At 54.5% G+C, this 27,930-nt stretch overlaps 1 protein-coding gene across 2 annotated transcripts in view; it reads left to right on the top strand.

Moving 5' to 3' along the window:
• Window positions 1–27,219, top strand: part of FAIM2 (Fas apoptotic inhibitory molecule 2) — a 33,599-nt gene extending 6,380 nt beyond the window's left edge. Inside the window, exons 4-13 of one of the 2 annotated variants that reach the window (XM_037744696.1) lie at window positions 459–562; window positions 971–1,035; window positions 1,457–1,510; window positions 8,412–8,462; window positions 8,799–8,838; window positions 9,366–9,403; window positions 9,943–10,030; window positions 10,309–10,404; window positions 12,071–12,124; window positions 25,310–27,219. In XM_037744696.1, the coding sequence (XP_037600624.1) occupies window positions 459–562; window positions 971–1,035; window positions 1,457–1,510; window positions 8,412–8,462; window positions 8,799–8,838; window positions 9,366–9,403; window positions 9,943–10,030; window positions 10,309–10,404; window positions 12,071–12,124; window positions 25,310–25,459 (740 nt within the window). In that variant the 3' untranslated portion in view covers window positions 25,460–27,219. The remainder of the gene's footprint in view (window positions 1–458; window positions 563–970; window positions 1,036–1,456; window positions 1,511–8,411; window positions 8,463–8,798; window positions 8,839–9,365; window positions 9,404–9,942; window positions 10,031–10,308; window positions 10,405–12,070; window positions 12,125–25,309) is intronic. The other variant, XM_017545802.2, reaches the window with a different exon arrangement.
• Window positions 27,220–27,930: the final 711 nt, after the last annotated feature.

Raw genomic sequence — 27,930 nt, 5'->3', positions numbered from 1 at the left:
AAAAAAAAAAAAAGAAAAGAAAAGAAAAGAATGAGCCAGGGTCAGGATCTTTGCTGCTGGGTGGCCCAGAGAGAGTGGCTGTCCCCCTGTGATCCTTGACGGCAAGGGAGCCAAAATGTCCAAGGAGGAGGGTGAGGGAGGGAGAAGATGGGAGGGCCACATTCACATGGCAGAGCCTAGTTACCAAGAAGCCCCAGCTGGGATGGAGGGAGAGGTAGGGGGTGACAGTTTCTTCCCAGGACCCAGAGCAAGAAAAGTGAGAAGTGACCAGGGAGAGAGATCTGGGGGTTGGGGCTGGGCTGGGCTGGGCTGGGGCTGGATATTTGGTAATGGGGCTGGAGAGAAAGAGTTCAGGGTCCAGAGGGCCAGGATAACAAAAAGGCAGCTTTGAGTTGGTATATGTTGGGGTCAGTAATTCTATGTAGGGGGAACCCTCATGCCCTCCGCATGCCACACAGGCAGCAGCTCCAGCTACGACAACGGTTTCCCCACCGGAGACCATGAGCTCTTCACCACTTTCAGCTGGGACGACCAGAAAGTTCGTCGAGTCTTCATCAGAAAAGTAATGCCCCTCCCTTGCCCTCTGGGACTGGGAGGCTCAGTGGGGGAGACCCTGGAGTGGACCCTGGCCCAACCCTCTGCCTGCAGAAGCCATCCTTCCCCTCTTCTCTTGTGATCCCAGCTGACAACTGGGATTTGCTTCCTTAGGAATTGCTTCCTCAGATGTCACTCCAGTGCCCTCTGCTACACCTAAATGCACTGTCCCCTCTTCTCCCAATGCTGGGGAGTGCACTGGGCTCAGCAGCATCATTGCTTTCCTTTCACCTTGCCCTGGGTTCACTCCAGTGACTCCCAAAAAGAAGGGTGGAGTGCACAGGATCGGGACCTGGAGAGGTGATTGAGTCACTGGGGGGCTGACAGGTCTCTAACAGAACTCCCCAAGCTGAGTAGAATCCCCTCCCACTCCCAGGTCTACACCATCCTGCTGATCCAGCTGCTGGTGACCTTGGCTGTTGTGGCTCTCTTTACCTTCTGGTGAGTTGGCAGCATAGGCCAGCACCTTCCAGGCATGTCCATGGCCAGGCCTGGGGCCGGGGAACCCATGATCAGATTCCTGCTGGAATGTGGCCTGGAGAGATGCCTGTGGGGCGGTGGGCCTCCTCCTACTGGGAAAGAGCCTTAGAGTGTGCCATGGGTGAGGGGTCCTCTGTCCAGTGTGGGGAGGACCCAGGGTACCTTCTGGGTGTCTGTGCAGCAGTCCTTCTGCTTCGATCCACTAGCTGTGCGCCCAGGCACCTGCGGGTCCCAGCCGAGGACTGTGGGCTGGGACTCCCCGAGCCTCCAGGGCCTGCATTCCTTCCTTCGGCTTCCTCTGTGGGACAGATGCAGATGTTGAACCAGAAATGGAGACCTAGGGTACATTCTGACTCTCTCTCCCTCTCTCTCTTCTCTGCAGTGACCCTGTCAAGGACTATGTCCAGGCCAACCCAGGCTGGTACTGGGCATCCTAGTGAGTATACCCCATTCCCCTTTCAGAGAAGGCTTAGTGGCCAGAAGAGGGAATCTCTGTCTTTTTTTTTTTTTTTTGAGATGGAGTCTCCCTCTTTTGCCAGCCTGGAGTGCAGTGGCACGATCTCAGCTCACTGCAACCTCCGCCTCCCAGGTTCAAGCAGTTCTCCTGCCTCAACCTCCCGAGTAGCTGGGACTGCAGGCGCCCGACACCACGCCTGGCTAATTTATGTATTTTTAGTAGAGACAGGGTTTTGCCATGTTGGTCAGAATGGTCTATATCTCAGGCCTGGCCATGGCCACCTGACCTCGTGATCTACCCACCTCGGCCTCCCAAAGTGCTGGGATTACAGGCGTGAGCCACCGCACCGAACTCTGTGTCTTTCTTGGCCAAATCTGAGCCCGTAGCTTCTCCCAGCACCACAGGGACTGTTGTCACAGATTCTCTCCAACCCTGCCCCATTCTGCCAGCTCCAGAGCGTGGCCAGAAGGACCTTTCTAAGGTGTTAAATCTGATGGGGCACAGAGGCGACAGGGGTAGGTCCTGCTGCCTGCACAAATTGGGAAGGGTTGGGCTGGGGCTGTAGCTGGAGAGACCCAGACCTCGGTCCTAAGAGGAAGTGGGACTGGAACAATTTGGCCTACACTAATGATAATGTTGCTACTCTTATTAATGTTGTTATTAATGCTTATGAAATATTAATCATAATAGCTACCACTTAAAGAGTGCTTAATAAGGTCTGGGCATTGTTTTGTGTGTTTGACGTCAAGTACAGTATTGCGTTCTGGTCCTTACATCTACTGGGTATGATTACTTTAGAAAATTAAAGTTCAGAGAAATGAGGAATTCGCCCAGAGTCACACAGCTAGTCAGTGGCAGAACTGGATTCAGACCCAGATTCAGGTTAAGGCTTGTGTTCTTAATCCGTCCACTTGGCAGGCTCCCTGCAGCCCTCGAGCCACTTGGCTCCTGCTTGTCCTATATCCTTTGAGGAATCTGGCCAGTAACTTGGGAGAGGAGGTTTGAAGGTGTAGGTGATTCTGATCCTCCTTTCTGGGTAATTAAGGGGTCATCCTGGATATCTCCAGGCCAGAACCATCCTGGGGCTCAGAGCAGAACTGCTCTTGCACTCACCGTGAGCCCAGCCCTGTACCAGGGCTGCAGGAGCAGAGGCCTCTGCAGGGGAAGTTATTGGGTGGCCCAAGGCAGCATGAACAGATGCAGCGTTTGGAGAGGGGAGGAGGGAAGGAGTGAGCCCGTATACCAGCACACACAGCCCACATCAGGGGTGCCCCTCAAAGGATGGGCCATGAAGACTGGAGACGGCGTTCCCAGGAGAGAAGTGGCTTAAGCAAAAGCGTGGGGCGAGAATGCACATGGTACGTTTGGTAAACTGGGACTTCTCTGTCAGAGGGCTGGAAGGCTCCATGCAGGGGAATTCCGAGGCATCCTGGAGAGCAGTGGGGTCCTGTGGAGTTGAGGTTCTGACTGCCTGGCCGAGGAGCTTACACATTGTGTGTGTTCCAAGTCTGTTCCTGGATGGGACTCTGGTGGGGAGATGGGCTCAGCCCAGAGCCCCCTGGACCATGCCGAGCCCAGAGCAGCCTCAAAGATGGGCCTAGAGTTCACACGGGGCCCACCAGAGGCTGATGGTAAGGACCTTCACCTGGCCTCTGGGGGTTCCAGAGTCATTCCTAGGGCAGAGGATGGAGGAGGGCCTGTCTGCAGGCAGGCGGGGAGGCATGTGTCTTGGGGAACTGGGAGGTGCTGTACAGTAGAGCTAATGAGGCCCTAGAGACTACCACCTAGGCCAGCCCATGTGGCAGGTTGGCATGGCTTCTGGTGCGTCAGCACTGCCTGGCAGCCTTAGGCCCCTGAGAACTTGGGAATGGATTCTTATGCCCCTCTCTGAGCCTTCTGGGGGAGAGTCTATGGGAGTCTGCCCCTAGCAGGTGGTAGCAGGGAGACAGCCCAGGAATGAGCAGGCTTAGGGGGGCAGAGTCCATTCCATTGGGTAGGATGGGGGTATTGGAGTGCGAGAATCTGACTTCTGAATGGTGAGATTTGGAGTCCCTCTTCCTCAACATCTCTGGGCAGAAAACAGAGATGCTCTTTCTGGCTTCTACCAGGGTGGGTGCTGGCAGAAGTGGGAGGTGGACGTGGACTGGGTGCTTTCCATAGGGTGCCCAAAGCATGAAAGGTGCTTGGGAGTTTCACCAATGGGATGCTGCCCTTTTCCTCCAAAAAACCTGCCTGAGTCCTGCCCTGCCCTGCCCCCTCCCCATCCCTCAGCTCTCTCCATCCTACCCCCAGAGTCAGCCTTGTGTCTGAGTCCTGGTGGGTCTCACCTCCTGCAACACATCATGTGCTCCCAAAGGACTCCATCCTGGTCTCTTCCTTTTGGAATAACAGTAGGAGAATTGAGAATCAGGCAGCTCTCTTTCTGTAAGGAGGGCACCGTGCTAAGCACTTTATGTGTATTTTTCGTTTGATCTTTCAGTAGCCCAACCAGGCAGACACGACTATTATACTCATTTTACAAATGAGGAAAGTGAGGCTCAAAGCAGTGTAACCAGGGAAGAAACTCAGGTCTTTCTGATGGTGGAACTTACCCTCTGTGCTCTGCTGCCTCCTTTGTCTTAGAGCAGGACAAGCGGGGGAAGGCACTGGGTTTGGATCCTGGCCTGCGCCTGAGCCTTACTTCCCTGTCCTGACATTCTGTAAACAGACTGTGGTTCCTGCCCAGGCCCTGGGGCTGCGGCTCTGATGCATAAATCAGTGGTTCTCTCTCTCTCTCTCTCCCTCTCACTTCTTAAGTGACTCATTGCCTGGCCCCTGGGCTGCCAGCCTCCCCATCCCCAACTCACAGCCCAGCTTTTTCAACACCCTAGACGCCTCCCTCCATCGCTTCTCACTTTATTGTCTGATTGCGCCCACTGAGCTACTGTGCCTGCCTACGGTGGTAGAAGGCTGGTGGGCCAGGGGAAACCCAGGCAGAGGAGGAAAAGTGTGAGACCAGAAATGGGTGGAGGTGGGTCAGAGCCTTTCCAGGAAGCTGTCCATCAGCCAACTTCTAATTATCATAACTCCCGTGGGGAGTCCTTCCACTGTGCCAGGCCTACGCGAAGCGCTTGAACTATGTTGTCTCATCAGTACTTCCAACAGCCCAGTGAGTTGGTACCAGTGTTTCTGTTTTGCAAGGGTGGAAACTGGGTCTTGGCCAAGGTCACACAACAGTAGTGGCAGAGCTGGGATGTGAATGCGGGGTGTCAGGCTCCCAATCTGCACCACAATCCTCAGGTCTTTGGCCCTTCTGCCCGTCCTCTGGACCCCTTGTCTTGAAAGTTGAAGAGCTATGAACCAGAGAGAAAAGGAGGCTGGGCTCTTGCCCTCAGGAAGCTTCCAGTCTGGCTGGGGAGATAGGACCCACACCCACATGGACACGGGTATTATTATTAGATTATTGCTGAAGTGGCTGCCCAGTGACTCAACCGAGACTGAAAGAGAGCAGGTGCCGAGTGTTTCCTAAGTCTGGCAGGATGGCTCTGCCGTCCCGCATGGAGCAGGATGTTCAGCAGCCTCTGGCACCAGCTACCAGAAGAGCCCTCTGGCCACTGCGACAACAGTTTCTCATTATTTGAAAACCACTGAAGACCAGGAAAGGGTTAACTTGAGGGGGTCCTACTCACTGAATCCAATATGCTTGTCTCAATCACATCTCTTGTTTTGTTTTTTGGGTTTGTTTTTTGTTTTTTTGAGACGGAGTCTCGCTCTGTCGCCTAAGCTGGAATGCAGTGGTGTGATTTCGGCTCACTGCAACCTCTGCCTCCCAAGTTCAAGTGGTTCTCCTGCCTCAGCCTCCCAAGTACCTGGGATTACACGTGCACACCACCACCCCCAGCTAACTTTTGTATTCTTAGTAGAGGCAGAGTTTCATCATATTGGCCAAGCTGGTCTCGAACTCCTGACCTTGTGATTTACCCACCTTGGCCCCCCAAAGTGGTGGGATGACAGGCGTGAGCCACTTTTTTTGCATTTCATCCAGAAATATTTGAAGAGCTCCTACCAGGCGCCAAGCTCTTGGTCAGATGGTAGGAATAGAAAATTAATAAGTTGCAGGCTGGCCCCCCAGATGCTGTACCTGGGTGGGAAGTGAGAGGAGCTGGTCTGAAGGGTGCAGGGGCTCAGGCTTTGGTTGAGGCATGCCTGTGGTGCACAGGGATTGCCGCTCTCTAACCCAGGCCTCGGACATCCTTGCCAGTCAGTCCTTTCCAGCAGGAGCAGAGTGTGGCAGGCATGTTTCCAGGGAGCAAAGCAGGTTGTGATGAGAAGGGTGGAGTGGAGGGGCGGAGTGCGGTGACAGAAGGGCTGGAGGGCAAGTGGGAGTGCATTTTCTGATTGCTCAGGCAGGGCATTACCAGGTCTTTGGGAATTTTATACAGGGAAGTCACATGATTGGATTTGCCGGCAGCGTGGAGGGCAGAAGGCAGGTGGGCTCCTGCAAGGGTCCGAGCCAGAGAGAGAGAGGCACCCTGACCTCAAAGCGTGGTAGTGGGGATGGAAGGAAGAGGGCAGCTTTGAGAACTGCCTGGGTGGGAAGATCAGCAAGTCCAGGTGATTAATTGGGCATAGCAGGGTGAGAGTTAAGGATGATGCTGAGGTCTCTGATTGGGTGACTTGGAGGGTACATGACGTCCTCTGCAGGTGAGAAAGCAGGAGATGGAGCAGGGGAGACAGGGAAGCTCCCCTCTAACCTCTTGAGCATTACTTGTGTCTGAATAGTCATGTCTGCCCAGTAGGCAGTTGAGAAGGAAAATACAGATCAGAAATATGGGTGAGCAAGTCATATAAATGAGTGAGCCCACCTAGGGAGAGCATGGGGCAAGAGCTTGAGAGAACCCCACATTGAGGGAACCAGGCAGACTGAGAGAGACCCTGGAGGGACCAGGGAGTGGTGAGGGAGGTAGGAGGGACCCAGGGGTCATGTGGAACCAGGGAAACAATGATAGTGACCAGATGCTGAGAAGCCAGGCAAGGTAAGGACTGACAAGTATCCACTGCACTCAATAAGGTCTCAGTGATGTGGCGAAGCCAGCTCCCATTGAGTAGTGCTGAGGCTGTGTGTGTTGGGTTGGGAAGATGGAGGAGGGGCACAGTGAATAGAGACCACTTTTTCAAGAAGCCTGGCTGCAGGAGAGGGTAGAGTGGCGGTAGCTGGAGCAGGGAAGGTGTTGGTTGAAGATGGAAAACAGCTGAGGAGGTTTGTGTGGGAGGAGAGGTACCAGTGGAAAGGTTTAAGTAATGGAGATCTCCGGGCAATTAAGAGGGTGGGAGGGTTGGCCTGGGATGGGAGGAGGCACAGGAGGGCAAGTAGCACCACATGATATCTGCAGGTGGCAGGCAGGGAGCCAAGGGAGCCCACTTCATCTCCAGTCTTTCTGGTGCACCTGAGGCAGACTGTGCAGGAAGAGTGAGGGGGCCTGAGAGGTTTGTGGATGGAGGAGGAAGCTTGAAATTGTGGGTGATGGGTGAGAGAACCAAGAAAGGAGATGGGAAAGCACAGCAATGCTATGTTAAAGGCCCATTGGGGGTTGGAAACTATGCATTGGTGGCATCGCTAACCTAGGTAGGCGTGGGCAAGCCCCACCCTTGGGTCTCCAGCCATCATCTCCCACCTCCTGGACTGGCCTCTGCCTCCACTACTCAGAAAATTCTCAATCCTCCATCTCTAGCTCTGGATTGCTCCCGGGCAGAGATTGCACCTCCCACTAGACATGGCCACCTGATCCAAAACTTCGTCCAACAGGTGCCACTTCCTGCTTGTGCTAGGGGCTGGCAGGACAGACAAAGGCCCTACCCTTGCTGAGTTTACAATCTAGTAGGCTAGATCAACAGTAAGGTAACTAACAAGATCACCCCAGGTAATGATGAAGCCCGAGAAGGGCCCCAATGAGGCAGTGCGTGCAGTGGCTATGTGCAGAGACTCTGGAGCCAGAATGCCTGGGTTCTTATCCTGCTTCTGCAGCGTGGTAGCTAGGTGGCCTGGGACAAGCAGCCTGACCTCCCTGTGTCTCAGCTGCAAAGATATGAGGATTACATTTGTTAATATTCATAAAACACTTAAAACTGCCTGGCACATGGGAAATGCTGTACATGGGCCTATTTTTTTTTCTGTTTGAGCGGAGTTTTGCTCTTGTTGCCCAGGCTGGAGTGCAATGGTGGGGTCTCAGATCACCGCAACCTCTGCCTCCTGGGTTCAAGCAATTCTGCCTCAGCCTCCAGAGTAGCTGCAATTATAGGCATGCGCCACCATGCCTAGTTCATTTTTTTTTTTTTTTTTTTAGTAGAGATGGGGTTTCTCCATGTTGGTCAGGCTGGTCTCAAACTCCCAAACTCAGGTGATCCACCTGCCTCAGCCTCCCAAAGTGCTGGGATTACAAGCATAAGCCACTGCACCCAGCCTATATGGGCTTTTAAAATAACAAGATAGGCTGGGCGCAGTGGCTCACACGTGTAATCCCAGCACTTTGGGAGGCTGAGGCGAGTGGATCACCGGAGGTCAGGAGTTCGAGCCTGGCCAACATGGTGAAACCCTGTCTTAAAAAATAAAATAAAATAACAAGATAGTGTCTGGGGAGGCCATTTTGGATTGGGTGGTCAGGAACAGCTGTCTCATGTGACCCAAGATTCCTTGTTTTTAGAAGCAGACTTGTCCCATCCTCCTGCTCTCTTTTGGAACTGGATTGCCACCCTGCCCACTGCCAGGTTCTGGGATGACCCTGTCCCTTCCTGCCCGGCTGCTCTGTGGGCAGGGGGTGGCAGACAGTGGCATGAGCAGGGGGTCTGGGGGAAGGGCCACAGGAGGGGCTGGCTGACTCACCCATCTGTCGGTCTTTCACAGTGCTGTGTTCTTTGCAACCTACCTGACCCTGGCTTGCTGTTCTGGACCCAGGTACGATAATGGCTTGAGGAGGAACTTGTGGGAATATGAGCAGGATCATGAAAGTTCTGGCCCCAGCGCTGCCTGCCACCAGTGAGGTGCGCATCCCTGAGAGGGCTCCATCCCTCTCTGGGCCTCTGTCGAGCAGGCCGGCCCCTCCCTCCTTTACTTGGTACCTCTGAGGTAGGGAGAAGGGGGATGGAGAAGGGGCACATGGGGATGTAGCTGGAGGAAGAGGCTCTGAGGAGTGTGGAGGGGGTTGGTCAGAGACCCTCCCTGTAGCGGTGACACAGCCTGCACCCACTGCTCCCCCACACTCTCCCCTGAACTCTGTGGCTTGCCTTGCAGGAGGCATTTCCCCTGGAACCTGATTCTCTTGACCGTCTTTGTAAGTGATCTGGGGTGTGCTGAGGACAGATGCTGAATGGGGATGGAAGAAGGAGGGAAGCAGGGTGGATTGAGGACCAGGAAGTCTGGACTGGGAATGTCCAATGTGAGATCTCTGCGGGGGCAGGGGTGTTTTCACCCCACTTCTTCCACAAACACAGTCCACCTTCTCCTTCCAAATGGGCTTAATCTGGCCCTGCTCCCTATCCACTGTCTTTTTCATTGTGACTTCTTAAAGAGGGTTATTTGAGGCATCCTAGAGCTACGGTAATGAAGAAGAGAAGGGAGGTCTTAGAAGCGGGGAGCGTGGCTGCAGAAGAAAGGAAGGGAAAGCTGGTACAGACCCTGAAGCTGGCAGTGGGGACACTCCTTAGCCAGGCCTGACTCCTGAAAGTCAGTGTTCGTGGGGTTACGGAGACAGAGTTAAGGGGTACCTGCAAGGGGCGGAGACTTGGGCTGGATCTTAAGGGTGCCTGGGACCCCACAGCCTGAGTTTGGAGCATTCCTTCACCCTGCTTCTCCTTTCAGACCCTGTCCATGGCCTACCTCACTGGGATGCTGTCCAGGTAAAGGGAGCAGGTGGAAGGAGAGGAGGACTGTAGGCCAGGCTTGGAGCCAGGCACCGGCCACACCCGAGAGGAGCTGCCCCCACACACCGTCCTTCCTGGGAGCATGTGGATGGGGCTGGAGGCTTTGGCCTAGAGTCCTCTCTTTGAGCATTCAGCTAAACAGTGACCCCAAGACCTGGTCTGGTGGATGGGGGGTGGGGAGCAAGGTGCCCGCTCCCAAACTGTAGCTTGCAAGCCCCCAGACTCAGGACCCGTGGTTACTTGTAAACCACCTCCAGGCCCAGCACGACCCCTCCCCACTCCTACTCCCACCTCATCAAGATCCTTCTAACTTGATTTTGAGTCTAAACCTGTTGGGAGGGGCGGGGCCCAGAAGAAGGGCTGGAGAGGCAGACAGAGGGACCTGTGGAAAGGGCACCATGTTGGGGCCACAGGTCCTGAGACCAGGTCCTCGCAGAAGGTGGGGGGCTGCTAGGAGGGTGGGGGAGACCAGATGCCCCGCCCAGGAGCTGACCCCTCGGCCTGACGGTCCTCAGCTACTACAACACCACCTCTGTGCTGCTGTGCCTGGGCATCACGGCCCTCGTCTGCCTCTCAGTCACCGTCTTCAGCTTCCAGACCAAGGTCAGCTCTGGGGCCTGCAGGCAGGGACCCCGGCCTGAGGCTGAGCGGGAGAAGGCAGGTGGGGTGAGGGGCTCAGAGCTCAGACCCAGGGCTGGGGGGAGAAGTAAAGTGGAGTGAGTTGGGTCTGGGGAGGACATCTGCTGAGGGGGAGAAGGGGAAGGAATGCCAGGTTCTTGGAGTGAGCACAAGACTGCGGCCTGCTGTGTGGGCTCAGCCTGTAGTTGGGGCCCCAGGAAGGCCAGGCCACTCGGGCAGCTGACCCGTTCCTGTCCCCGCAGTTCGACTTCACCTCCTGCCAGGGCGTACTCTTTGTGCTGCTCATGACTCTTTTCTTCAGCGGACTCATCCTGGCCATCCTCCTACCCTTCCAATATGTGAGTCTGTGGGTCCTGCGGCAGGCCCCACGGGGAGGGAGGGGCCCCACTGGCCCAAGGTGCCGTTCCCTCCCCTGCCCCCAGGGAAGGCCAGGAGTCAAGGCCCCACAGCCTGCCATCCTTCGCCCCCGCCCCCCCCGCCCCACCCCAGCACCTGCCCCAGGCATGCTGGCAGTGTAAGCAAACAAGGAGGCTTTTCTTGGCAGGCCTGGCTCCACAAGCCACATCCGGCTTCACTTTTCCCATCCTCCTCTGTGGGGTGGAGGTGAGGCCGAGGGTAGGGCGTGGGGCATTTAAACCCTGGGCAGGGAAGGGAGCACTGGGGCTCCATGAGGCCCACCAGACCCAGAGGGGCCTTGAGGAAGGGTCTTCTGGGAGCTCCTGGGGAATTAGCCAAGTCCAAAGAGGCAGAATCTAGCTGGCCATGCAGGCAGCAGATGGGGCAGTGGGGCTTGGAGCATACCCTCATCCTTAGAGCATCCACCAGCTGGTAGCCAAATCTCCACTCTTTTAGAAGCATCCATCCTGCCCTGGGGAATCCAACTGAGACTCTGCAGGCTCCCAGGTCCCTGCATGTGGAGAAGGGGCAGATTGGGGGCATCACAGGAAGACCTTGAGGTCTGAGTCCTGGGAACCCAAGAGATGAGCTGTTGGACTGCTGGGGGCCCGGTGCTTATTCCCCTCACCCCCACAGCCACACATGGTACATGGTCCCCCACTGCCCTTTTCTAGCAGAGCTGGGAGCAGTAGTCCTCACTCCCCCTCCCTACCTCCATCCTGCCCAGCCCCAGCCTCCGGGAACTTGGCATCCCGTCCAGGACATCAGGATCGGTGCTGGCATTTCCTTGGCTCTTCCAGGATCCTGTTGACGAAGGGAGGGCCGGAGCTGGCCTGGGGGCCCTCTGTGTATCTAGGATGGGGAGGAGGGCTACAGGAAGGGGCCACAGAACTTCAAAGAACCCTTTATTGACCAGGTCTGCTTGCTGGGATGCCTTTGTTTCCGAGTCTTCTGGAGGAAGGCCCCATGGAGGGCCTTAGTGAGGCCCCTCCTGCAGAGTTTCCCCCATAGCTGGCTGCCCCAGACCTGGAGGGAGACTGGGGGGCAGAGGGCCGGGGTGTGCTGTTCCAGCCTGTGCAGGCGAGTCCACCACACACAGCTGGCAGACTCTAGATGCCCCCACAGACACCCCTGAGGTCAAGTCTTTGTCCCTTTATACCTGAGTTCCTTGCCCCCAAGGCAGAGCCCAAGAGTGCCCTGACACAGGAAAGACAGACCCTTTGTGGGACAGGGATAAGCACACACTGGGAGGCAGGAGCAGCCTCAAGCAGTCCCAGGCTAGAGCGGGAACAGGGCCCACCAAGAGTCATCTTCATCTGCCCTGAGCCCGGGGCTGTGTGCTGTGGGAAAAATGATGGGTGAGATGGGGGGTGGATGGGTGACGGAGGCGGGGGAGTTCTCCCACCAGTCCCACCAGCATGGCTCTTATTCCAGGACTCCCTTCACCCACTCTGGCACACAGAGGATCAGGGTCAGTCCTGGGTCTCCTTAGGGAGCGCTGAGCAGGGCTACCCCATGTCCTCCATTCTCCAGACTGAGCCCTCCTCTGCACGCCTCTGACTGCTGCCCCTTCTTACCATCCCTAAGCCCATTTTTCCTCTGCCGCAGGTGCCCTGGCTCCACGCAGTCTACGCATCGCTGGGAGCGGGTGTGTTTACATTGGTGAGTGTGGCCTGGCTCCTTGGCAGCCGCCTCCCCAGCATCCTGACCCCAGTCCCCTTCTCCTCCCATCTTCCCCACAGTCCTTCTCCCTGGATCCTCAGGAGCCTGAGGGTGGAGCTAGGCTCAGTGCTGCATTTGTTCGGGGAATTCTGCCTGGTCTCCAGGACAGACCAGCTGACCTGGGCAGAAGGGAAGGAAGATTGTAACAGCAGGATGGAAGCTGTAGACAGAAGCAGAACTGGGAAGAGTCCCTTCCTCCAGGCGAGGGTCAGCGCTGCTTGTGGGGGTGGGGGCATGGGGGCGTCCTGGCCATGTGGACCAAGTTCGTAGTTACCCTCCTCGGGGGAATTGGGAAAGGCTTCTTGGAGCTGGGGAGATTCCAAGTACCCTGAGAGAGAGACACTGTTAGATTAAGCTTGCTCTTTGCTGTTCTCATGAAATTGAGAATGTTCATGATGATGATGATGGTTAGGATAACAGCAACAGCTAATATTTATTGAACACTTGCTTCCCCCCAGCCAGCTCTCCATGTGCATTTAATCTTCGTCATATGTCTATAAGATAGGTTCTACCATTAATACATTAAGATGGGGAAACTGAAGCTCAGAGATATCAAATAACATGCCCAAGGTCACACAGCATCCTAGGAAGTGGTAGGGCCAAACTGAGAACCTGGACAGTCTGGTGTGAGTCCCACCTGGGGTCTAAGGCTAAGTGGGGCATGGCTGGAAGCAGATGCCCAGGAGACAAGAAATGATCAGGGACGAAGCCAGGCACAATGGCTCAGGCCTGTAATCCTAGCACCTTGGGAGGCCAAGGTGGGCAGATCACGAGGTCAGCAGGTCGAGACCATCCTGGCTAACATGGTAAAACCCTGTCTTTACTACAAATACAAAAAATTAGCCAGGCATGGTGGCACATGACTGTAGTCCCAGCTACTCAGGAGGCTGAGGGGAGAGATTTGCTTGAACCTGGGAGATGGAGGTTGCAGTGAGCCGAGATCGCACCACTGCACTCCAGCCTGGGAGACAGAGCGATACCCCATCAAAAAAAAAAAAAAAAAAAAGAAAGAAAGAAAAGGAAGAAAAAAGAAATGACCAGGAACAGACACCTGCCTGGAGCTGCCCAACACAGGCCTGTTCAGGTGGGCTCCACGAACCCGAATGTGATCCTGTTTCAGGACCCACCCAGGTGGGCAAGCTTGTGTTGGTGACATCCTCTTGGAAAGGCATTCAAGGTCAACATTTATTGACAATGGAAGCAGTGACCAGACTCTCCCCTTCCTTGCTGGAATGTTCAGCTCAATTCCAGTGGCCAGAGTTGCAGCTTAGTCCAGGTTTCAGAGGCTTGTGGGCGACAGGCTGAGGGAGCTGAAATGGGGGGAAAGGGTGGGGTCAGAGCTGTGAGCAGAGGCTTTGGGGGGTTTAGGTAGGGATCAAGCCCGAGTGGGGTGTGTCAGGTTCATTCATGCATCCTTTCCATGGTCTTTATAGAGCACCTACTGTGTGTGACGTGCAGGGTGGCTGCCCAGATACCCGGTCAGCCGGGAGAGCACAGTGCGTGGCGCAGAGTAGCGCGCAGTCAGTATTGTAGAATGGATAAACAACCTCCAGGCTTGGAACTGAAGGGCTGGGATCTAGTGAAACACTCAGCCTTCTTCTTACAGATGACAAAACTGAATTCCAGAGAAACAGAATGATTTGTCCATGGTTTCCCGGCAAGATAATGGCTAAATATGGCCTTGAGCAAGACTAAGGTGTCTGCTTAGCGCAGGCCACCTAGGACTTCCCCAGGTTCAGCACCGAAAGCCCCAGTTCTTGAGGAGCCCCTAAATCCTGAGCACGCTGGGTAGCTGGTCAACCTAAGACACTAACTTTTCTCGGCTCCATACCAGTGCCCTTCCCTGCAGGCAATACTTCCTAAAGAAAGATTTCAAAGGATGGGGTGGGGAATTGGCCTTGGAGAGAAAGAAGAGGGCCACATAGGGAGAGCTGGCCTGGGCAACCGTGCTTGGAGGCCCTAGAGGGTGGCATTTGCAGGGAACAGAAGAGAAGTCAAGCCAGGGCAGACGGGCTGGTGATGATGGAGGCAGTGAGCACCCATGGGGTCCAGCCAGGGAGTCTACTTGGCTTCCCGTGGATCAGGTTCCAGTGAGTGTGTGAACTCCCTGAGGAAGCCATGCATACAAGTAGGGCTGGGTGAACAGTAATCCCTTAAATTTGTTTGATAAGCCCTAGTGTTGTTAGAATAATAACAATAGTCTCCACCCTCCGTTCCACACTTTACGTTTTACAAAGCACTTTCACACCTGTTACCTCACTGAATCTCCACCGCAGTCCAGCCCCCACCGCAGTCCAGCCGGGGGCCGGGGGCAGGCAGTCTTGATGCTGTAAGACTTGCTTTCCATAGCTGAAGCCCTGGGTGTGAAGGGGCTGGCACAGAGTCTTATGGCCAGAAACAGGCAGATTGAGGACCAAGACATAGGCGTCCTGTGCCCAGCCTGGTGCCATTTCCAGTGCCCCTATGGTTCCCTTCAAAGAGGACACCTTCTGTGGTTCTATTGGCCTGGAGTTGGGGAGAGGCTGAAAAGGTCTCTCCAAGACTTTTCCTCTCTCTCTGTCTCTCTGTCATCAGTATTGCCCTCTCTATGGAGTAGTCCCATTAGCATAGGCACATGCTGCAATTTCTCCCATCTGAAAAAAACCCACAAAATACTCTCGACACACATCCCCCTTCACACTCCTGCCCATTCCCTGCTCCCCGTATACAGCGAGGCTCCTTGTAACAGAACCGACACTCACTCTCTCCAGTGGCTCTCCTCCCTCTCTCCTTCTTCCCTACTCTCCTCATAATTCTCCCATTCTCTCTCTCTCTCTCTCTCTTTTTTTTTTTTTTTTTTTTGAGACAAGATCTCACTCTGTCGTCCAGGTTGGAGTGCAGTGGCACGATCTCCACACTGCAACCTCTTCCTCCTGGGTTCAAGCAATTCTCCTGCCTCAGCTTCCCGAGTAGCGAGGACTACAGGCACATGCTACCACACTCAGTCAAATTTTTTGTGTTTTTAGTAGAGATGGGGTCTTGCCATGTTGGCCAGGCTGGTCTTGAACTCCTGACCGCAGATGATCCTCCTGCCTCGGCCTCCCAAAGTCCTGGGATTATAGATGTGAGCTATGGCGCCTGGCCGTTCTCTTGATCCTCGTAAACACATCTCACCAGGTCACAGGGACCTCCGTGTGGCTGAATCCAGGAACCCAGTCTCAGTCCACATCTTGCTGGACTCCCTGCAGTATTGGACACAACTGTTCCTTTCCTCCCCCGCCCTCCCCAAACCACCTTCCTCCTGTGGTGTCCAGGCCACCACCAGCCCAGGATTCTCTGCAGCCTTCCTGATCCTGCAGCCCTTGGCCTGACTCTTCTCTTCCTACCCTCCTCCCTCAGGGCCTCAGGCAGCCTCAAAACTTTGACTGCCTTGTCTTATGCTGATCACTCTCACATTTACATCTCTAGCGCAGATCTCTCTCTTGAATTCTAGACTAGAATTTCCAGTTCCTAGTGAGGGTCCGTCTGCGTGAGGAAGTCTCACAGGCACCTCAGACTTTACATGTACAAAACCAAGCTCTTGCCCCTTCCCCTGGATGCCTGCTTTTCCCAAAGCCTTGCCCATCTTCCTGTCACTCAGGACAAATATCTTGGTGACACCTTCCACTCCTACCCTCTCCTCACCCCCCACATCACACCCCGCATCAATGCTGTGGCCCCGGTTCCTATGCAGAATCTGACCACTTGTCTCTGGCCTCATGGCTACTCCCTGTCCCAGTCCCCGTCGCCTGCAGCTTGGATTGACTATTGCCATGGCCTCCTCCAGACTGCCCCTGCACCCCACGTCCATGACAGCACAGCAGCTGGAGTCGTTAGGTCCCCTCCATTCCTCCACTGAGAATCCAGCGATCACCTCCCATAGTCTATAGGTCCTCTCTGACCTCCCCGCTTCCCTCTGCTGTAGCCACACTGGCCTCGTGCTACCTGAGCCTGGCAGGCTGTCTCCAAACCCAAGGCCTCTGCACCTGCCTCGGTCTGTTCTTAGGGTCTGCTCACAGCCCTCTCTCCCATCCGTCAGGTGTGTGCAGTTCTGTCCCACCCTCCCCGTCCCTGCTCTGTTTCCCTCTGTAGCACATCTCATCCTGAAACACTGTGTATTTTTCTGATCTGTTGCTCACCGTCTCTCCCCCTCCAGCAGAATCCAAGTTCCCTAAGGCAGGAATTGTAGCCTGGCTTATTCATCACTGCAGCCCCAGTGCCCAGAACAGGGCCTGACACATAGTAGGCAACCAGGAGATGTTTGTGACATGAACGGATGACCGAGGTGTGGCAGAGGGCAGGGCAGGGTCCGCGGAGGTAGACAGAGCCAGGCAGAGAATACACAGGCTGCTGAGTTGAATTCAGCACTGCCTGGCAGTCTTCCGTGAGTCACAGGGGAGGGGTTATCTCATTAAGAGATCAACATGCCAAAAGGCCTTGGTCGGGATCATCCTGCAGATTATAGAAACAACAGTGGAGAGCACTGGGCCAGTCACCCAGTCCCCTGCCCGTGTTCATCTGCAGCTCCCCTGGGGCCCATGGGGCAGCGGAATGTTGAGGAGAGCAGCTTCCAGACTCATTCCCCTTCCCTCCTCTCAGTTTCAGGTAGATGAAGGTCCTCAGAGGCCCAGCCCCATAACTAAATCCCAATACCCTCCCGTTAACTCCAACTCAGAAACATGTGCTGACCACATCCTGCCCCTCAGACCTTCGGGCTCTGTGGTCCCCTGGTCTCCCCAGCCTGCCCTCTCCCGCCACGCTGCACGCAGGTATTCCTGCCACGTGCGCTGCCTCCAGGAGACTGCTAGAGAGTAGTGAAGAGAAGGGTAGGAGGAGGGCCCAGACCCCCAGGGGGACCCTTCCCCCAACTCCCACCAACCTGAGCTTTGGAAGCACTTGAGAATCCAGTGATTTTCTCTCCTAAAAGCATCAGCCCCTCCCTTGAGATTCTGCCATCTTTGAGGGCAGGGCCGCCCAGCAGGAAGGGGCGGCACCTGAGGGGTGGGAGCCGAGGCTTCTTAGGGCTGTGGTCCAGCTTCGAGGAACAGGCTCCTCCGAGGCCTTGCCCACGTCATCCTTAGTACATTCTCAGGGAGCTTTGGGTTTTTGGCCTCACCCCTACCCCATGTCCCCCCGATTTGGGATGCCAGAACCCAAATGCCAGTAGAAGTGGGTGAGCCAGCTGAATGGCTCTGACCCCAGTGTGGCCAAATCCTCCTGTTCCCCCTAGTGCTCTTTCTTTGGGTGCTTTTCTGTAGAAACTCATGGAAGGGCACACGGGGAGCATGAGGGTCGGGTCAGGCTGGGGTAATGGGGCAGGGAATGAGGTGGGGGTTCATGCCTGCAGCCGGCTTCTAGCCACAGCTGAACCTCCAGGGCCCAGGGGACTTGGGGCAGATTGCCCCATCTCAGAGTTGGTCCTTCCTTGGGAAAGCTAAGGTCTCTGAGCCCCCTAAATCGGGAGCCCAAGTGCCAGAGTCCTTGGGAAGGAACAAGGCATAAGACTTTAGAAATTAGGTGATGGGCCCAGTGGGAATAGACCTCTTCACTCCCTGCCCAGCCCAGCCCATTTGAAGACCTTGGGAACCACTGACAGTTACAAGGAAACATCACATTCGTGCTTTAAGGCAGATTAGTGAGAAGCTAAGTAGACAGGCCAGAGGCTGGAAGATCAGTCAGGAGGTCACGGCAGTGTACCAGAGCTGAGGCCGGGACAGGGGAGACTGTGTGTGGTCAGTACTGGATGCTGCAAGCCTAATAGCATTTGGACGAGTGGAGCTGGAATAGGAATACACTTGGTAGGGGTGCTGGACCTCCAGTTCCAGTGTTGATCACTGACCATGGAGAGACACACAGCTATCTGTCCTTTGTCTCTGGAAGGAAAGCAGGGCTGAGACCTGGAGCTCTCAGAGCTGGCAGGAACCTGCCTGAGGAAGCTGCTGCTGAAGCTGCGCATGCACTGAAGCTGAGACAGCATGCCCAGAGACACACACACACACTTTCACACACACACACACATGCACATACACACATATACACACTCACATAAACTCACATACGCATACCCATGTGCACAAACACAAACACATACATACACATACATATACCCACATGTACACACATAAACTCACATATACACACATACACTCACATGAACACATATACACACATGCATGTATATACACATTCATATACACATGTACCCACATGCACATACAAACATAAACTCACATCTATACACATACACTCACATGCACGCATATACACACACACACAAATACACATGCACACACACACATATACATACATATATGCACACACATACACATGCACACATATACAGACATATGTATGCACATATACACACATACACACAGGTGTGCGCACACACACACATACCATGACCAGCCTGGGCCAGACCCACAGCGTCCAAGGGATTTAAGAAAACTACTCCTGTCTACCCCCACCCCTCACCCTGCTTTTCTATCGGGGATGGCAGTATATGCCCTACCTTCCTCACAATTAGGAAAACACTTCAAAAAGTACAAATGGCCACACAAATCCAAGGCTGGGCATGATTTTATTTTAGATTTATCTCCATTCCATTCAGAGCTTGGAGGCCCTTTTCCCTCAATGCCTTACCTGAGGCTGAAGGAGCCAGTGAGAACCTCTATTTCGTCACCCACCCTCTGCCACTCAAACAGTCCTGCGGCCTCCCCCAAGTCCTCACCCAGACAACCTGTAAGTGGAGTGGGTTCCTCCAGGCTGGGGTGGGGGACTGATCAGTGATTGCTCCTTCAGGGGAGAGTGTGCAGGCCCCCTCCTGAGGCCTTCCTGTCTCACTCCTGAGGCGCTCATCCCCCTGCCCACACCCTGCTCAAACCTGACTGGAGGAGGTGGAGAAGCCCTGGGGTGGGGGACAGAGGGAGGGGAGACAGATGCAGCACCACACCTGCCTGCAGGGCGCAAAGGAACTTCTGCTCCCACATCCAGGACCTGGTTCTTCAGAGCAGAGCCAGGAATAGGCACTGGCAGTGCCAGTGGGGGTGTGGAGTGGGGAGGGGGCTCCGCAGCTGGCCAGTGCCCCCGACCAAGTCACATTCAAGGCCTCACTGCTCCTCTTAACATTTTGTGAACTTGGCCAAAACGACTTGACCCTCTGTGCCTCGATGGCCTCATCTTTAAAATGGGGCTAACCTGCCTGTCTCACAGGTTGTTGTAATGGATGAACAGGGTAACACATGAAGGTAAAACAGCCTCCTCACACTCAGCCCATGGCAATTTCTCAATCGATGATGGCTTTTACTTTTTTTTTTTTTGAGATGGAGTCTCGCTCTGTTGCCAGGCTGGAGTGCAGTAGCAGGATCTCAGCTCACTGCAGTCCAGGAGCGATTCTCCTGCCTCAGCCTCCCGAGTAGCTGTGACAACAGGTGCGCGCCACCACACCCAGCTAATTTTTGTATTTTTAGTAGAGACGGGGTTTCAGCATGTTAGCCGGGCTGGTCTCGATCCCCTGACCTTGTGATCCACCTGCCTCAGCCTCCCAAAGTATTGGGATTACAGGCATGAGTCGCCACACCCGGCCTGGCTTTTATTCTTATGGTAAATGATAACCTTGTCATTTAGATCACCAGATTTTGCCTGGCTTCAAACACTGGTGATCTAAATGACAAGATTATCATTCACTATAGGAATCAAAGCTATTCTCTGTCACATTCTAGCTGTGTAGACTCTCCGAGTTATGTGACGTCTTTGTGTTTCAGTTTCCCTAACTGTAAAATGGAGACAAGAACATTAGCTCCCTCGTAGGTGGCTGTGACGTTTGGATGCATTCATATATGTAAAGCACTTAGTGCCTGGTGTGTGGTTAGTGATCAATAACTCTTACGTGTTAGTAAGTTGCCTAAGGTCAGAGCCAAGATTTGAACCCAGGTTTGTGTGACTTCCCAGCCTATGTTCTCAAGCACTGTATTATCCTGGACTCATGCCCTTCCTCCTGTGACCACACATGGCTCTTTCATACAAAATATTTTATTCCACTTATTGCCACAGGCCATTGATGCCTACCTTGCCTCCTGGTTCACTTTGTGTGTGTGTGTGTGTGTGTGTGTGTGTGTGTGTGTGTGTGTGTGTGACGGAGATTCACTCTTGTCACCCAGGCTGGAGTGCAATGGTGCGATCTCGGCTCACTGCAAACTCCACCTCCCGGGTTCAAGTGATTCTCCTTCCTCAGCCTCCAGAGTAGCTGGGATTACAGGTGCCCACCACCACACTCGGCTAATTTTTGTATTTTTAGTAGAGACAGTTTCACTATGTTGGACAGGCTGGTCTCGAACTCCTGACCTCAGGCAATTCGCCCCCCACTCAGCCTCCCAAAATGCTGGGATTATAGGCGTGAGCCACCACGCCCAGCCCACTTTTTAAAAAGTGGATAGATAATTGCTGTCATTAATACACTTTCACACACTACCCCCCTTTCATCCTGGGCCAGGCTTTCTGACTCAAATGCCTGCCAGACCCTATTCCTTTGGTGACCCTCCTGGGAGGTGCAAATGTCATCTGTGACATCTAAATTTTTGACACCCAGGTCAATGGGGAGAAGTATCTTCTATTGGCATCAGGCAAGAAATGGGCACCAGATCTCCACTCAGGGGTCTCTCTCCACTCCCGAACCCCCTCACCCTCTCCTACAGCCCAGCCGGGGCACCTGGACATCTGGCTGTTAGTCTCTTCTCCAGAAAATCCCCAAACCCCAAGTTCACCCTCTAGCTGTCCCTGGGCTGTGTGACGTGGGCAAGTCACTTACTTACACTGTCTCTGCCTCAGTGTCCTCAGCAAATAGTGGAGCTGATAGTGCAACCCCAGCCGCAGAGGCTTATGGTGAGAATTCAGTGAAAGAGTTCACAAACTCTTCGTTTGTGCTATCTTAACCCTTCTATTTTAAACTTCTAATTATATAACATGTGAATACATTTATTCACAGATTTCACTTTTGGAAAATCTTAAATGTAGAAAAAAGCAAATGTCATTTTGACCGTGTCTCTCACCACTTTCCCCAGAGGGAACCACGATGGTCAATTGTCTCTCCTTCCAGACCTTTCTATATGCATTTCATAGATATTTGCTATGTTGGCTCCTCTGACATGTATAGTTTTATGGGATCATATGATGTGGATTTTTCTGCAACTTGCTTTTTTCTCACAGTAGCGTCTCTCACAGATGTTTCCACCTCAGTACTGCTGCCCAGAGTTTATTTAAACGCCCCCGTGTTGGTAGAGTTTGGGTTGTTTCAGCATCTCACTGTTAGAACCGACGCTGCAAACAACAGCTAGGGGGGTTGCCTCCACGCCTTCACAGAGGCATTTCTGCAGGACATACACAGTCCACGTGTCACTGTTTATGCTGATTCAACACATTGCAAACCCAGCTTTTTGTATTCAGTGCCTGCCGGCTGGTGGCTCTTAGCTGGCCTTTCCATGGCATGCACTGCCCAGAGCCCCTCAGTGTCACCTTTGGGGCCACATTCAGGGAGGACAACAGACATAAGCCTGGGCCCCAGATATGGCAGGGTCAGGCTAAATGTGTAGCCGGGGGTCCCGGCCAGGTCCAGTGCTGGCCGGTAAGGTGAGGCAGGGAAGTTTGCCTTTGGCGCCTGTGTCCTCCGCACATGCTTCCCTCCTCCCTCCAAGCCCGCTCCTCCCCATCTCCAGCAACGTAGGAGTCACCACTAGATAAGCGGCCATCAGCAAGTCACTCAGCTCTGAGACTCCCTTCCTCGTGTGTAAGACCATGAGGACACCCACCTCCCAGGGCAAATGGGGGGAGGGAGATGAGATCAAGCGTTGGCCTGGGGAAGGGCTCTTCAGATGTAAGTTATAGCGTCCTAGTCTCGGGGGGGCCTCCTGCCCCATCCCACGTGCTCCTCCTGCAGGGTCTCCTGTTCAGCTAGCCACTAACTCAACTACCTGCTCTCCTTTTAGGGGCTTGCAGTCAACTCTGTTGCTAGCTCTCAGCCAAGACCCTAGCTACACCCTAAGATGTTAACTCTAACAAGCCATTAGTTAACAATGCTTTCCATCACTAAGGAGATGGCAGCAGATGCCTTTCCCCTGTAAAATGAAGGCACTGCCATGCAGAATCTCTGATCATGTCTTTTGCCTTCATTAGACTGTCAGTTCTATGAGAGCATGTTCTCTGGAACATAGTAGGTGTTCAGTAAATATTATTGAGAATAAATGATGAAAAGACTTTGGTTGACTCACAGGCATGAGGTGGCAGTGACAGGTCGTACTGGGGTGAAATTTGAAGCAGGCCATCCCAGAGAGCACTGCATAGATAAGCATCCATGGCCATAGGCCAAGGGCTGGGCAGAAATCATTTCATTCCTCTTCTCTCCAAGAGAAAAGTCAGCTGGCTGCTCTAGGGGGTCTCCTGCGTGGGTGCTTCTCAGAAGGGCCACCCCTAGAGCTGGACAAGTCCAAGCCTTCCAAGTTGACAGACCCCATTTCATTAGCTCACCCAGGGGTGACCGGGCTCTGGGAAACCAACCAAGCAAGCTACTGATTGATCAGCCAGATCAGCAGTTTATGGACTCACGCTGGGAGCTGTGACTGCCAAGCGGCCCGAAGCATTCGCACCGGGCCCTGTGCTTGCTCGTTCTCTCTGCCGAAGGAAAATGTGCTTGGGAATCCAAATCAAATGCAGAAGGAGCAGAGCGGAATAGAGAGAAATCATAAGAATAGAAATAGTGTTCTTCTGATTGTGGTTAAGAAAATAAGAAAAAAAAAAAAGAACTGAAATAGTGGATGCCACATACACGGTGATAAATCTACCCTCACAACCACATTGTGGTGTGGGCATTGCTGCTATCCCATTTTGTAGATGAGGACACTGAGGTCAAGTGGATGACTCAGCTACCAGCAATGGAGCCGGGCCTCAACCCCAGGCATTTCAACTCCTGCTCCCGTCTGGGGTGCCCTTCCCTCAATGCCACTGAGCTCAAGAGTCTGATGCGCCCTGTGCAGGGCTCCCCTCAGCCCCGGGCATGGCTCCCATTTTTGCTCTGTTAAGGCCACTCAGCTCCCCCAGGAACAGTGCTGCCTCCCTGATGAGAAGTAAGAGACACCTGAGTCTCACCAGCAGCGCAGGCACGTCCTCAAGAGGGCACCTCTTTCTGCAGATAATAACAATGAAGCCACATTCATATAATAGCAAGCGTTCATTAAGTGCTTACCACGTGTCAGGCACCGTGCCAGGCCCCTTGCATGCATTATCTCATTCCCACAACAGCCTCAGGAGGCAGGCGCGCTCATCTCTCGTTTACACATAGGGACTCACAGGCCCAGAGAGGTGCAATGCTCTGCCCAGGTCCTACCGCTAATGAGTGATAGAGCAGCGCCTGGAGTCCATGTGGATCTGACTTTCAAGCTTGTGCTCCTAATTGCCCCCACTTCCCCGCATTTAAGGGGTGGCCCTGCCTCAATGTCCTGCTTGCTGGAATTGCTCCCTGTTGGAGCCCTGGCCTCTTAGGCATGGGGTGGGGGGCGTTTCACTGGGGCTGGGATTCAACTAGGGTTCCACGGGGCTCACCTATAGTAACTCTGAAGTCTGGGTCTTGGGAGTCAAGGAGTCCATGGCGGGTGTGAAGGAAAGGGAACTGGGCATGACCGCTGCCTCCTGAGCAGGGTCCTTGCAAGCTGCAAGGCCAGGCCCCAAGCCCTTCCTCCTCTATCTGCGTCTCCCATAGCCCCTGCCTCATGGAGTTCTTCCCTCTTCACACAAAGCCCGTCAGGCCTCCCAGGCTTCCCTAGGCTCCTCAGCTAGCAAACTCCTACTCAAGCCCCAGGTGAAATACCACCTCTCCTGGGTCACCTTCCTCTGGCCCGATCAGTAGCTCCTCCTTCATAGCCCTAATTGTGCATTTCCTGGGTTTTCTTGTAATGATCTGTAAGTGTTCCTCATGATGCTGTGAGCTTCCCCAAGGCAGGCGCGGCTTTGTGTTTCTCGTCTCCTGCTCTCAGACAGTCCCTGGCATGCAGCTGTCACCCCATGCATACTTGTTGTATAATGAATGAGTTTCAGAGGACCCCGGGAACACTACTTTCATACACAAGTGACTGAAGAGCCCAGTTAACAAGAATGTGAATCAATGTAAAGAATTCCAATCCCATGTGGACCAGTGCTGCATAACTTTTGAGACACTGGTGGACTTTTTGAACTCTTTCTCCAGAAAAGTGCACCACGCCTGCCAAATTTCAGACGCTACTTCTCGAGGGTTCTGCTCCTAGGCTTGGAGCCCAGAGGAAAGCTACATGGGAAGGGTAGGCGGGGGGCAGCAGGGTGGCACAGTGCTGTCTCGAAGGGAATCTGTTCATAGTCCATTAGGCCAAGCAGGGCTCCAGGGGAGAGCCTGTTTCCTCGGAGGAAATGCATTAACCCTGTGTGCCGTTAGCAGCAGGGCAGAATGGTTACACTTGGGGCTCCGGAGCTGGCCTGTTCAGGTTCAAATCTTGGCTTTGCCACTTTCCAGCTGTGTAAACTTGGGCAAATAGTTAAGGTCTCTGGGCCTCATTTCCTGTAGGAAGAATCTGATTCTTACTTGATGGGGATGCCAGCAGCACTGATGGGCTGATGACTGTCCAGCACAATGCTTGGGGCCTGCTCACCATTACCTGAAGAGTTCACCTTCCTCTGAGAGCAGGGTCCCAAGGGAATGGAAAGAAGACTAGACCTCAGCTTGAAGGTCCCCTCCTCCAGGAAGCTTTCCCTAACTCCCTGCCACACTCACATAGGTGAGGTTCCTTGTTATCAGCCCCACTGCTCCCTGGAACCCTGTTCTACTTGTCATTCCTCTAGACTCTAAGCTCTGTGAGGACAGGGATCCTGGCTGTCTTGTTCTCTGCTGTATTCCTGTGCCAGGCAAATAGCAGGTGCTCAGTAAATAGCTGCTGAATAGAATTAGGGATAGAAGGTGTCACAGGAGGGTCACTGGGCAGCCAGGCAGCAGGTGAGGGGAATGAAATTGGGAGTGAGCCTAAGGGGGGCACCGTAGTCAGTGTCACACTGCCTGGGCCTCTGACCTCTCTCTCTCTCTCCTCACTTCTCCAGTTCCTGGCACTGGACACCCAGTTGCTGATGGGTAACCGACGCCACTCGCTGAGCCCCGAGGAGTACATTTTTGGAGCCCTCAACATTTACCTAGACATCATCTATATCTTCACCTTCTTCCTGCAGCTTTTTGGCACTAACCGGGAATGAGGAGCCCTCCCCATCCCCCCATCCTCCAGAGAATGTGCCCCCTCCTGGTTCCCTGTCCCTCCCCTGCGCTCCTGCAAGACCAGATATAAAACTAGCTGCCAACCCAGTCTGTGGCCAGGCTGCTGTACCCCAGCCCGGCCCGGCCCAGCCCAGCCTTCTGCTGCTTGTACATACGCCATGGGGACCCTGAGGAACTGAGGCCACATCACCCCCCCTTGACACCCCGTTCCCCACATTACATCTTCCAAACCAGGACAGTCAAGGCTGAAGGTTCCTCTGGGTTTGAGGGCCCAAGGTACAAGTGGGAGAGGCATAGCAGGATTTCAGATGCGGGAGAGAGACCCCGGGAGCCCGACGGGGCCCTGAGCCCCCACAGTTCCTCCCAGGGCCGTACAACCATGTGACCTTGGGGCACACTGTTCTGTGTCCAGTCTATGTCCTCCTTTCTCGTCCAGGTCAGGTGTTAACACTTTGTAAGAAGCGGGGGAGGGGGATGTGGCTGGGCAGGTAGAGTGGGCAGGCAGCATGGTTGTCCCAGGCTGCCCATTTTCTCTTGGCTCTGATTTGGATCAGGAGGCCAAGGGCAATGGGAGAGGACTGAAGCCTGTGCTGTCTGTTGCTTGCTATGAATGACCCTTCTGGGTCATGACAGAGCACTGTTGGGGCAGGAGGTGAGGGCTGGGGACCCTGCTCCTCAGTGATGGCCTGTCCCAGGGCTCCCAGGGAGGCAGGAGCAGGGCAGCCAGTCAGGAGGTCTGAGCTCTGCCAGCCTCGCCAATCCACCCAGACCAGCACCCACCCAGAAGCATTTGGGGTTGCAGGACCAAGGCCCACATCCTCTCACTCTCTTCTCTCCACCCACCAGGCTGTGTGCACAGGCCTGAGGCTGAGCGGGCGTGTTGGGCCCTCCGGCTTGATGTTCTGGGGGAGGAGGCGATCCTTCTAGCTGCTAGGCCAGGCCCATCTGGAAGGAGTCCTGCTCTGCCCCAGCCCTAACCCGAGGCTGTGCCGAGTCCCTTCTGCACCTCTCAGTTCCTACACCCTCCCCGTGGGCTGCTGCTGGCTGGCTCGTCCCCAGCCAGGCCTCCTGAGGCCTTCGTAGTTGGCAGCATCCACATCTCTCCTAGCTTCACTGGCCACTCACTCAGCCCAGAGTCCCTAAGTGCCCCCAACGCCACTTATCTCTGCATCTTTCCAATTTGAAAGCCATCCAGCTGATGCTAACAGCCAGGGCCAGTCCCTCCAGCTGGTCCCATGTAATGAGGCCAGGGCTCCTTATCAGCTTCCAGGCGGCTGGGATCTCAGGCAGGGTGTGCGTCAGCCCTCCAACCCCCGGAGGGGCGCCTGCCAGGGAGAGGACCAGGAGGCCACACCTGGGGGAGCGTGCAGCCAGCAGGCGCAGTGGCCAGCTCCAGGCCAGTGGAAAGTTACTGTGAGGAGATGGGAAGGCTCTGAGCGGATAGCAGGACCCTCTTTTGGCTTCGCCCTCTGGGGTCCTCTTTCTCCCCGGTGCTGGGAGCTCCATCTGCCCCGGGAAGGGTGACGAGGTGTACTAACTGTGCCTTCCCAACCCCATCCCTCCCTGTCCTTCCTACTCGCTTTTAAGAAGCACTGCCGAAGCGTTTGAAGTGTTGTTCCATCTTGGGGATTTGAAGAGAAAAGGAGCCAAGAACTGGCGGGTGGTGTGTGCGGCAAAGGCACTGGGGGCACGGGTGGGATGCCCACTGTGTGCTGGTCTAAACGAACCCATCGCAGTGACCCCCCAGAGGCAGCACTCCACTCATGCCGATTGCAGAGGGAAAAGCCGAGGGGCTCAGAAAGGCTCAGTAATGTGTCCCAGGTCATACGGCTAGCTAGTGGCGGGCCTGGGGTTCAGACCCACAGCTGCCTCACACAAACGGTATGACACTTGCCTCTGTGCCTGGGTGGGGGCCAGAATGAGACCATATGGGAGCCCAGAGAGGGAGGTGGTCAGGCCCTGTTGTCCCTGGGGATTTCTTGTCCTCAGTGCCGCCCCGGTCTCCTATCTCTCCCAAAATCCCTTGCCAGATTTTGCACCCTGAGGTTTCTACCATCCAGACATGAGCTGGGAGGCAAGATTTCTGGTTCCTAGCCCCACTACCAGTGGGCTCCTTTTATTAGATGAGGGTTTCTTGCTGTCTGGGATTCAGTTTTTCCATCTGCCACATGGAAGTTCATAGCCAGGATGGGACTCGAGAGGCACCAGAACACTTCTCTCTGCTGACTTCCTCTCCCGGCTCCCACTCTCCTCCACCTCCGCTCCTCCCAGCCCCTCGGTTTCCTCTCCTGGTCACTGGCCTCAGTTCCAGAGGGGTCAGCCCCAGCACCTCACGGTCCTGCCACTGTCAGATGGCCATGCTTCCTAGAATCTACTTGTCCAAGTTCTCCTTTCCCTGGGATAAGTTATGCAGAAACTGGGGATTTAGAAATTTATTCAGGGCTGAGTGCCA

The sequence above is a fragment of the Cebus imitator genome, unplaced genomic scaffold, assembly GCF_001604975.1.
Source record: "Cebus imitator isolate Cc_AM_T3 unplaced genomic scaffold, Cebus_imitator-1.0 Scaffold181, whole genome shotgun sequence".
Taxonomy (NCBI): Eukaryota; Metazoa; Chordata; class Mammalia; order Primates; family Cebidae; genus Cebus; species Cebus imitator.
Note: the sequence above shows the minus strand (reverse complement) of the source record. Positions and strands in the feature narration are given on the sequence as shown.